Genomic DNA, 11933 nt, shown 5'->3' with positions numbered 1-11933 from the left:
GAGTCCCTTACTTTATTTAGAGGTAATTAATACGTTGGGTTTGGATATTGTGTACTTCAACGGAATTAATTATTGAATTTAATTATTTGTATGTCTTGTTTTGTACCAACCCAGGTAAGTTTCAAGAGGCGACACCTCCAGGTTGAGGTGATGGAGCCAATACGTGGACTGTCTATCCAAGGAAGCTGCACAGCAATCCCTGTTGGTGTGAAGAGATTATTTACTGCCAGCATTGTGACTGGTAAACCTGTTCGTTTTCTCTGGACCTTTGATCTGCACCACCTCCACAAGACATCACATTTTGGCAAAGAGGTAAGATTGCACAAAATGTTTCATCTACATCACAAGTGTCAAACTTAAAGCCCGGGGGCCAGATCCAGCCCGCCACATCATTTTATGTTGCCCACGAGAGCAAATCGTGTGTGTCGACTTCGGTGATTTTCGTTGAACTCTGTACCAAAATTTCAATTTGTCGTATGTAGTAAATAATAACATTGAGATATTGCAAGCATTTTTTGTTTTTTTTGTTTTTTGTTACCGAACCCTTTTAACAGTAACTTGAACAATAGTTGAACAAACTATTATCCTGGACATCTGATTTAAAAAAACGGTTATCCATCAATTGGCTGTGTATATGTAATGATGTGTATGATGAGGTGATTAAAACATTTATTTATTTTTTTATGGTTTGACAGTCATAACAGCCCTTCAAGGGAAACTGTAACTACAATGTGGCCCGTGATAAAAATGAGTTTGACACCTCTAATCTACATAGTCATGACTATAATCTGTCATCAAATCTTGAGCTGACATTTACACAAACAGCATTTTTTCTCACTGTCTCATCACACAAAGCAGGTGGCGTACATCCCAGAAGAAGCAGGTTTATTGACAATTTACCTGAGGGCCTTCAATGCACTGCATGCTCAGAACATCACCAAGCACATCCTTGTGCAGAACCTGCTTATGGATGCAGTCCTATATGCAACACCTCAGGACACTTTGGTCAATAAGACTGTCACTCTGGTGGCTTCTGTCACACCCAGATCAAATCCTTTAGAGTGCTTCTGGGACTTTAATGATGGCTCTACTCCAGTTCACACCAACACCTTAACTGTGGGCCATGAATACAAGAACCCAGGAAGCTACATGGTCCAAGTATGTTGTATGTATGTTAATGGATAGGGCCATGATTATATGGCTAGATCTTTCTGAATGTTTGTGGTGTGCGTGGCATTTGTACTCACCAGGTAGTTTTCTCTCTGTCAGGTGAATTGTAGTAATCTGGTGAGCTGGGTGTTGGCTCAGGTAGAAGTAAACATCAGTGTCCTGGAGTGTGAGGAACCAGAGGTACAAGTGATTCAAGCCCCCCGCCTCGCCATCTGGAGATCCCAGCCTACTTTTGTGGAGGCCACTGTGGACCTGAAAGGCTGTGTTATATATGGAGCACAGTACTTGTGGCAAGTAGTCACAACACCATCATGTGATAGTGACTACCTCCTTCCCCCTGAGGTCTTGACTCGTCCCTCTCAGCCATTCCCAAATACAGAAATCCCCCTTCCGGTAGAGGTGGATGTGCGGCGTCTACAGCTGTCGTTGCCCAAGATGGCGCTGGCTACAGGGAACTACACTTTGGTATTTTCTCTGTCATATGAAGGTGTGCCGTTGAGGAAAGCAGCCTGTCTGCAACTTAGTGTCATGGCTGCAAGGTCAGTGCAAAACTTGTTTCATACCACCTCTTGTTTCAGTGATAATCAGTGAATGTGTGTTGTATAAAAATAAGCCATACTAACAGAGGTATTTCAGAAATGGTATTTATTTTGTCACATCTAATCAACAACACACATAAACACATTAAAAAGAACACAAGTTATCAGTATAAAGTACAGTGTAATGAAACCATTTAAAATGGTCAAAATATGGTACGTCGATCATTATAAACTATAAGAAAATAATTGCTAATGATAGCCAGTGGAGTAATGTACAGGTTACCCACATTTAAATGAATAGGTGGAAGGTCAACTAAACTGAATGCACCACTTCATATTTGTATTCAATTCAAAGTGGGCCCTGTAGTGTACTGTAAATCCAGCCTTTGGTGCAAGCTCAGAGCTAAATACATGAAGACCTCCAGAGTAACAAATTATAGTCCAGGATCACGTATTAAAATACTGTTCAATGTACATTAATTCATGACAAAAATAAATCAAATTGATATTTGCCAAGAAAATGTATGTGCTTGTCAATCAGTAAAATTGCTTACTGCCTTTTACTCTGACAATTAGTGACACACTAAAAAAGTGAAACCGTAATTGTGGGAAAGGCTTTAGAAAATAATGCAATTTTATATCAGTTTTATCCCCCTTGCTGTCCTTTCGCAGGCTGATGCCCATCATAGAGGGTGGCACCTACAGGGTGTGGTCGAGGACTCAAGACCTCCAACTCAGTGCCGAGCAGTCATATGACCCAAATATGGACCCTGAAAGCCAGTCACTACTCCACTACCATTGGGATTGCCAAAGCACATCAAAGGTTAGATCATGCATGCAAAATAGTGAATGCAAATTTTTAGGGATATTTGTACAATAATTATGTTAAAATAGCACAGAGCAGTCATCGGCATGTCCACCCTCAAATGTAATGTCATAAACAGTGACACATTCCTTTTGTCTGTCTGTCTGACCTGGAGATGGCAAGCTGATCGAAATCCATTTATGCCAACTAAATAAATTGGGAACCTTCACATCCTGAGCCTGCAATTAAATTGATGCAGACCAATTGTGCTTGCCTTAGTTATATCCATTAGTGTGTACCTGATGTTCCTTGGAACATTTAAAGTGGATTTGCTAAGGGGCTCAAATCAGCACTCATAGTCACACATCAAAGTATTCTTTTTAAAATTATCATTAATTAGCACAGTCTGTTGCTCACTCAAGCAATGACGTATGTTCTCCACTTACATTGTGTAATACTTAAAATTGTGACTGTTTTTTTTTTTAAACTCTTCTACACATTTGACTTTAATCTAGTGGAAATGGAATTTCACCTAAAATATCTTCATGGCAGCCTTTAATAGTAAATTTATAAGACATGCTGTAGTTTGGTAATAATTTACTGCTATACAAAAGTTATATAATTGGTCATCTGGTTCTGAGCATCGTATAAAGTGAAGAGGACTTCACAATTGAGGACACATTGCAAGCTTTTGTCATTTTGTGTAGTGAGTGTCAACTCATTTAGTGTTTTTCACACTCAACACTTCTTAGACTTCTTCAGCTGGACCACAATATAAGAACTAGGAGAATGTGTGTGCGCATGCATGCATCCGCGCGTCTGTGTGTGTGTGTGTGTGTGCACATATATGTTTCTGCGTGTGTTGCCGTTCTAAGTACGGTAGGCAGGCATTTCAAGGGTTATTCAACTGTTAAATGATCAACTCAGCCTTTCACAGTTGGCTCTTGGCTCCCCACCCTGACAATTACATTTAAACATCACACATACACTCGCACACAAATGCACACTAACTGAAGTCTTGGATAACAAATGAAGTCAACTGTGTACTGAATCTTTCTCATGCTGACACATTAACCTTCCTTAACAGTACACATCTATTCTTCTAAGGCATACAAAATGTTATGTAATGGTTACAGTTTTCTGAACACTGAGCTAGCTCAATTTCCACCCTAATCTCTTCTTGCAGGGTCCAGAACACTGCTCCAGCCTGAACTTCGGCTTGGGGTCGAGCGGTCCTGTACTGGGAATATCTGGCTCAGAGTTAGAGGCTGATGTCGAATACACTTTCAAACTGTCCATCAGTAAAGATGGAATGACACCAGAGTCCACCACACAAACTGTGAGTGTGCACCCTGTATAAATACGTACATCCTCCCAGTAAGTGGTTCCTTGTAAAAAGAAAAAGCATAATTTAGGCAAACTGCACATTAGAATGCAGATTAGCAATAAGAATCCAGCGTGGCCAGCTGTTGTCCGTTCTTTTGGGGCAACATAGAGTTAACTCAGGTTGACTTTGACCATCAGTAAGATTACGATTAGAGCCCTAATTCCTTCTGTGTTGACTATAGTTTGTCAAAACATCCTAGTGTTTTGACGCTGCATATCGTTTTCAAGCCTTAACATGTCGAGCATATTTAAAGTGTATTTAAATTTCCTTTTTTTTTTTTTTTTTATAAAAGAGCAGGCTTTCAAGACAATCTGAGTGACTTTTCTGATATGATTGTGTGGTATATATCATTGTATTGTTTTCTTCCAATATGACTTACAAACGAATGTGTGTGCATGTGCGTGGCGACAGGTGCTCGTCCAGAGTGGTCACATCCCCATGGTGTATCTCGAGTGTGTGTCCTGTAGGGCCCAGTCTATCTACGAAGTCAGCCAGAACTCTTATGTCTACCTCCGAGGAACCTGCACTAACTGCCAGGGCTTTCACCGCGGGGTAAACACACACGAGCCACACTGGAACACACAAATGATCACAATCCTACGATCGCTGTCTCTGTGAGATGAGGTCACTCTTACATACAGACACTAGTGATGTCATTATTTCCAGCGTCTTCTTCCTCCTCCTCCTCCTCCTCTGTCCTCTGTTATTTCAATGTTTCTTTTGCAGGTATTTGTGAGTGGGTGTGAGACTGTGGTCATTGTATAAGTAGAGCCAGAGAGAATAAATTATATCCTTACTAAAAGTGGAAAACACTCGGAAAAGACAAAATATGTGCTGCTGAGTCACTTTGCTGCTCAAGTGTATTTAGCAGCTGGATGTGCTTATGTAGCTTAGCTGAACTCACAACTCACTGTCTCAGGTGTGCATGTCATTGAAGTTGTAACAATAGAAATGCAGTTTAATGAAGTGTGACTTTTAAACCTACAGCGCACCAACTAATCTGTCCCCTTCCTTGTCAGAGATGGACTGCCATGACGCTGCAGAACGAGACTCTCATCCTGGACTCGTCCTCCACCACCACAGGAAATGACTGTATGAACCTGGTGCTACGGCAGGGTGTCCTTCGCCATGGAGACTCGTACATTTTCACCCTGCACGTAACCGATTACACGCTGGATGGCGAGGGTGCTGCCTCCATCACGTTGCACCACAACATGCCTCCGGTTGGCGGGGAGTGTCACCTGAGAGCGGGAGGGGAGGCAGGAGGGGTGAATGGTGATGCAGATGGTGGAGGTTGGACCATTCGAACATTGCTGGACAGAGTACACTTCAACTGCTCAGGTACATTCTTTACATACATTTATCACAGTGCTCTTGGTTTAGATCCCTTTTTTTTTTTTTTTTTTTTTTTTTTTTTTTTACTAACCTTGTTTAGGGAAGGCCCTATTCCGTTCGCCACGAGTGTGCCCTAGTGCAGAAAGCAAGAGCAACAACATAGTACATAAAGGGAAGCTTGGATGAATTTAACGTGGAAGTACTTGAGAACCCCATAAAATGCATGCTGACTTTTAGTTCATAATCTGTAATTCTTGATATCATGCCCCCCACACCCCATCCTTCATGCCTGCCCTCCCTCCAGGTTACAGTGATCGGGGAGTCTCGGAGACACCTTTACTGTACAGTTTGTTGGTGACCCGCTGCAAGGAAGACTACTGTGAGGAGTTCTGTGTGTACAAAGGCAGCAGTCCAGAACATTCGGCATTCCTTCCCCCAGGCTTTAGTTCGGCTCGACACCGCGTAGCAGTGTCCATCACGGTGGAGGACCTTCAGGGAGCAACAATCACTGCACTCAACAAGTAACTATGTTAACTGCAATTTATGTGTTTATTCAACTCATCAATGTTTTTGTTTACATTGTGCATTAACAAATGGGACATTTCAAGATGGACATACTGTACACAATGAGTTATTTGAAATGGCACTTAATACTGCGCTCAATTCGGTGACCTGTGGTCATCAGTGATGCCGGTAACCCTGCAAAGTAACGCGTTACTCCAAAAATCCACCATTTTCAGTAACGAGCGAAGTAACCGTGTTACTTTTCCCGGGAAAGTAATTAGACTACACTTAGTTCTTCAATCCAATAATAGTTACTTTTGCATCATCAATGTCTTTCACCAAACAGTAATTTGTAGCTGGTTATTCAAACAAAGAGCAGTCCAAATGTGCTGAAGTATTTAACAAAAACTGCCCTTTTTTCCAACAAATAGAAGAAAGCGACTGGCAAGTGATTGTTTATTACACAATGCACCGTTACGGTGCAGTACCATAAAAGTGCAAAGAAATGCAAGATTTCACTGTCGCCTCAGTATTTTTGTTATTTTCCTTAGTAAAAAGTGGAATTGATTGTTGTTACGTTTTTATTTACACATTAAGAATACAGTTTTACTGGCATGTTAAACGTGCAATGCATTGTGGGTTAATTATACATAACGAGTGCGCGATCATCAATCGGTTATGGAGGGTAAGGATTGACTTATTGAGGGACTTACAATACTTAGCTTAAATAATATTTACAATGAAAAGGGAGAACTCTCAACTTTGTCTGTGAGCTGGTTGAATGCGTTGCACGGCTGATGTCACGTAGTAAGAAAAAATGTTTTCTGAGCTTTGAGTTTGAGTTCTGAGTTTTCATGGACCACAATCGGCAGTATACTGAAAATGGTGTGCTTGTGTACGTTTAGGAATATACTGTATTGTGTTGGCATATCAAGTCTGCACTAAGTTGCTGCTGTAATGTGGCTTCAACTACACTAATATTTAAGTTATGTTGATGACATTATTCTGTAACTTGTGTGCCGTACATTACCAAGGGTACGGTTAAGCTAATGCTTTTCTTGTACTGTGGGTAAGTGATATTACTGCCAATTGGCAGCTGCTGAAAGTAACTAAAAAGTTACTTTTTCTAACTTAGTTACTTTTGAAATCAAGTAATCAGTAAAGTAAGTAAGTTACTTTTAAGCTCAAGTAATCAGTAAAGTAACTAAGTTACTTTTTCAAGGTAACTGTGACAACACTGGTGGTCATAGGCTGTATGAGATAATTTGACCTTCACTTAAACCAGCGGTCCCCAACCTTTTACATGCAACGGTCCGATTTAACGTAAAGCAATATTTTGATCGGCAAGCATAGAAACAAATAAAAACAAATTCTTAAAAAGACAACTCACCATTATACTTAATGTAGTTGTTGTGATTAGTTGCGAGCCCTGCACTTGTTTCTCATCAATGAGCCTGTCCTTTCCACCTTGGGTAATGGGAAACAATGACACAAGTGTGTCACTTATGTCCAGTCTACTCTGTAATTTTGGGCAATTTTGAAGGCTTAATTGCCTCATTTGAGAGCCTGTTGCCAGATATTATGCAGAGGGGGAGTGGTGCGTGAGATTCACCTGTAGTAATAAACCTGCAGTTTAAGTAGGGCTACTGATCATGGGGCTGATTTATTGAGATCCAAAATAGAGGACACTAAATTCTTTAATTCTTAAATTGCATGCGGTGTTGGCAACAGGTGCAAAAGTGGTGGTGGTGTAGCTCTGATGCTTTTCACCATGGAAAATGTGTTAGCGCAAACTATGTTTTAAAGTGATGGAATTGGTAGACAAACAAACATTTTAGTTACAGAAAAGAAATCTATCATTCAAAAATTTTGGGGAAGCCAGCAATCGCATAAAAATCTGCCTCAGAGGTCCCATAGGCCAAAAATGCCCGATCGGACTCCTCCTTTAGCTTGACGGCATCCCTTCACCACTGGTGTCCACCAATGGGTTCGGGAATTGCCGCTACAACAGGCACAGACTACCTTACGGCCACAGCTCCGGTCCGCCGCCTCGGCAATGGAGGCGTGGAACATGATCCACTCCGACTCAATGTCCCTCGCCTCCCGCGGTACATGGGTGAAGTTCTGACGGACGTGGGAGTTGAAACTCCTGACAGGGGATTCTGACCCTCACAATACGGTTGGGCCTGCCAGGTCGGACCGGTATCTTCCCCCACCTTCGGAGCCAACTCACCACCAGGTGGTAATCAGTTGACAGCTCCGCCCATCTCTTCACCCAATTGTCCAAGACAGACGGCCGCCAGCCCAATGACACAACCATAAAGTCGATCATCGAACTGCGATAGGTACTTGTTGCCACCCTGGTGGTTGGGGATCGCTGAGTTAAAGAGTACAAGAGAGTGAGTGATAAAACCGATAATATTCATTCCTACTTAAAAGTACACTCCTGGTTATTTGATCACATCTCAGTCTTCTTCAACAAAACTCAAAACATAAATGACAATACATGTTTCATGAAGGTCATAACTAATAAATAATCCAAATGTACAAAGCACTATTATTCATTCCTTTGCGTTTGTGTACAGGTCAGTTGAGGTGGTGCTGCCGGATCCACCACCTTTTTACAGTAGTCTTCCTCACTGGCTAGCTGAGCTGACTGACAGCAGGCTTAAACAGCTGCTGGAGCAGGGAGACTCTCAGAGGGTCAGGGAGTTATCCTTGGCTCTTATTACTGTCCTAAATGAGGTAGGAGAGGCCCGAACACGGCAACCTGAATGAATGCATGCATCTGAGCAATTCATTACTTGACTACCACGATCACATAACAATTAAAGAAACTATCAATACTATACAGAAATGCCATAAAGCATAACAGCAGCTGGTCCATGTACAGGTATATCATCTGGAGCAGTTCAGAATCAATATTTACTAATAACACAACAAAAAACATACAATTAACAAAGTACATCATACTCACCAGAGATGATGGTAATTAAATGTGTGCAGATCACTAAAGTCTTGTTTTGCAAGTCAAAGTTGGCTACGACAACCTTTGTACTGACCAACCAATCAGAGCATGACAAAATGGTTTGATCTAAAATTACAAGTAGTAAGTGGGCCAAAAAGGCAAGAAGGCAGTAGTGTGTGTGGGGGGGGGGGAGCACAGTATTTTTGGGGGGCACTTTTGGTCGATCGGAGGGCACGTTTTGCTGCACAGATAGGGTAAAAAGTGCAGAGGCACGTGCCCACCCCCATCAACCGCCTCTGCATCCACAGTACGGCCAAGAGAAATGCTATGAAATGAAAAGAATAGACTGTTGGGAATACATTCATACAATTTCATGGAACACATATTATAATTTAGCTTTAAAATGTAGGTGAATGCTTCTGATAATTTTTAGGCCTTGCTGGGCCTGACCAACCACCACCTGTATGTCCCGCTTGTCAATAGCTGAACTCATTCCTTTTTGTACTGTATGTTGTAACAGTATGAGCAGAGCAGGGAGTCAACACAGGTGTCTCTAGCAGAGCGGGTTTACCGAGTCAGAGTCCGCAGCAATATTACAAGGGCACTGACTGCACTGGATCTGAACACTGTTAATGACATTCAGCAAACCTCTGCTGCGCTGGCACAGTGTACGGTGAGTATAATGGTTGTGTCTGAAGGCAGAAAAAAAAGGCCAAAAGAAGGTAACAGCCTATAGAGCAATTATTTGTTGTTTCCTGCGTGTGTTTTTAGGCGGTGAGTCGGGAGTTCATCTGTGAGGAGTGTCAGAACAGTACACTTAACAAACTTGAGTCCATGTTAGAGATTCTGCAAAATGACACCAAGCAGGGAACTGTTACACCAACTGAGATAGCTGACAACATCCTGAACATCATGGGTAATAGATCTGTGTACATAGTGCATGTCTTGATTGCTTTACTTAGATTATGTCTTAACACAAAGTAAATGAACCGGTATTTATATGACAACCATATCCTGCAAAACTGTGAAATGGGCTTCCAGCAGAAGACAATCATATTAATAATATTATTTTCTGCCCTAAATGACAGTTTTCTGTCTGGTTGAAAATATCTTCAGGTCTACAGATTTCAATATATTTTCACGTTTTCCCGCAAAGGTGTTTCCCAATACTGACAATCCACACATTGATAAAAATATATAATAATAAAGTATTTAGAAATTGTAAAAGTCTTACAATATGTCAATCTAAATTCAACATGGAAAAACACATTTAACATGTTCAAATACTCTCTGTTATCCAATACTAATGAAATTTGTGGAGCTTATGAAGGATATTATTCTAGTTTTCCCATCGGAGCCAGAAGAAATGTTGAATCTTTGTGAAACAAATTGTAACCATTCGCTCGTTTGAGTCGTAGTCTTTTTTTAGCATTACTCTCATCACACAATGCATCTAGTTTTAGTCTTAGATTTTGGTGCAGACTTGAGCAACCCCTTCCGACAGAGTTCCACTCTACCCACTTCTTCCCTAACTATCTTTTCTCACATATATTCCAAAATCCAAGGTGATCTGATCCATCAAGTCAGCCAGTCAGCGTCTTACTTCCAACCCGCCTACGTGGATTCCGCATCAGTCTTCTCTACTTCCCCGTTGACCTCCTCTGGTGCATACCATGGAGGTATCCCGTTGGACCCATCCCCTTCTTCCTTAGAGCCACACCCACTGCGAGTGGCGGCCAAAGCCTACAGCCTGTCCTCGGTCCTCATGCTGATCCTTATGCACGGTCGCGTCCTGAACGAGGAACCGCTTGTGCTCAGGGGATCAGAGATAGCTGCCACAGGAAAACTGGCTGACCCACAGAGCCTGCTCTGTTACCATGGCAACAGCAGTCCAGGTGGGCCTGTTTATTCAGTGTGGACCAATGAGTCATGTCTGTTTTCATCACCTCACAGTCTGAAGAAGGTTGTAAATTAAAAGGAGGACTGTCAGGATCTATGTGTCATGACAGTGCCATCTTGTCTGTCTCTAGAGTGCCAGCGGTTCTCTATCCCCAGAGCGTTCAACAGCAGTCTTCGCAGAGCAGCTGCAGGAAACAGTGTCATGCAGTTACTCTTCCAGGTAAGTTCAATAAATAGGAAATCTGCACACTTGCAAAGACCAGTGTCCTCTATAATTGTAATTCCTCCTCACATGAACCCCCTTTTTTTCTCCATAGTTGGAGTCCAACCCCTTCCCCTTCAACTATGTAGCCAACTACACCGTCTCTACAGAAGTGGCATCCATGGAGTTCCGCACTGAAAATGGCACCCAGATTCCCATCTCCGGACTGGATGACAGTCTCGCCATCACTGTCGCCATTAACAATGGCACTGGCGCAGAGCTCGGCACAGATTCCTCAGGTGCAGCAGGTGTACCTACAGCTGGAGCTGTCAACATCAGCCGGTGCGACTCTGTCATCGTCAGGGTGATCACAGGAAACAACAACCGACAAGCTGGACTGTTTGTTCAACTCAACTTCACCTCTTTGGAAGGTCAGTGCTTACTTTTAAATACAACTGTGAGTAAGCAGGCACATTTATACTGTATCTCTGTGGCTCCCATCATATCCACATTGTATTATACTGTACTGTAGATTGAGGAATTGAACAATACACAACACTAGCAAAAGCTTACTCGATGTTAATATGTTAAATTTTTGAAACTGACAAAAATTATCAGCAGCAGGTTTATATGTTATTACTGAAACCTTTGGCACACTACAAGAGAGAGAGAGAGAGAGAGGCAGAGTTTAATGCCTATTCTTGTTACTTGGCGGAAATGCCATCTCTAAATGCTTTTGCATGACTGGTAAACCTTTTTATTTAGAATTTTGTGACTTTCTTTAACTCAAACATCGCTAACAACCAAATCAAAAAGCCATTTGCCAAAGAATTGTGTGCCTGATTGATAATAATAAATAGCTTACATTTCACTCTGACAAAGACAAAAAGAATGTGAGAGTGAGTGGTTATCTGTTTCTATAAGTGCCCTGCGACTGCCTGTATTGGGGTGCAGTTTGCCTTTTGCCCAGAGTCCCCTGGGATAGGCTCCCGTTGAACGGGATAAGCAGTATAGGAAATGGATGGACGTATGGACAGTGTGAAATAGTACATTATAATTTTGCTGAAAAAGAAAAAAACCCACAAAAATCTTTTTGTTTAATTATTGTATACCTTTCCCCAGAT

At 41.8% G+C, this 11933-nt stretch overlaps 1 protein-coding gene across 4 annotated transcripts in view; it reads left to right on the top strand.

The window, feature by feature from the left end:
• Positions 1–11933, top strand: part of pkd1a (polycystic kidney disease 1a) — an 87749-nt gene that overhangs the window by 56196 nt on the left and 19620 nt on the right. For 3 of the 4 annotated variants that reach the window (XM_061769598.1, XM_061769596.1, XM_061769599.1), the window contains 15 exons: positions 115–312; positions 856–1158; positions 1270–1709; positions 2382–2532; positions 3701–3853; positions 4313–4453; positions 4921–5242; positions 5541–5757; positions 8326–8485; positions 9229–9381; positions 9480–9624; positions 10274–10603; positions 10739–10827; positions 10925–11240; positions 11932–11933. The exon at positions 11932–11933 is cut by the window's right edge and continues 176 nt beyond it. In XM_061769598.1, the coding sequence (XP_061625582.1) occupies positions 115–312; positions 856–1158; positions 1270–1709; positions 2382–2532; positions 3701–3853; positions 4313–4453; positions 4921–5242; positions 5541–5757; positions 8326–8485; positions 9229–9381; positions 9480–9624; positions 10274–10603; positions 10739–10827; positions 10925–11240; positions 11932–11933 (3120 nt within the window). The remainder of the gene's footprint in view (positions 1–114; positions 313–855; positions 1159–1269; positions 1710–2381; positions 2533–3700; positions 3854–4312; positions 4454–4920; positions 5243–5540; positions 5758–8325; positions 8486–9228; positions 9382–9479; positions 9625–10273; positions 10604–10738; positions 10828–10924; positions 11241–11931) is intronic. The other variant, XM_061769597.1, reaches the window with a different exon arrangement.

Source organism: Phyllopteryx taeniolatus, chromosome 4, assembly GCF_024500385.1.
Source record: "Phyllopteryx taeniolatus isolate TA_2022b chromosome 4, UOR_Ptae_1.2, whole genome shotgun sequence".
Classification (NCBI taxonomy): Eukaryota; Metazoa; Chordata; class Actinopteri; order Syngnathiformes; family Syngnathidae; genus Phyllopteryx; species Phyllopteryx taeniolatus.
The sequence above is the reverse complement of the archived record's forward strand: the minus strand, read 5'-3'. Positions and strand labels throughout refer to the sequence as shown.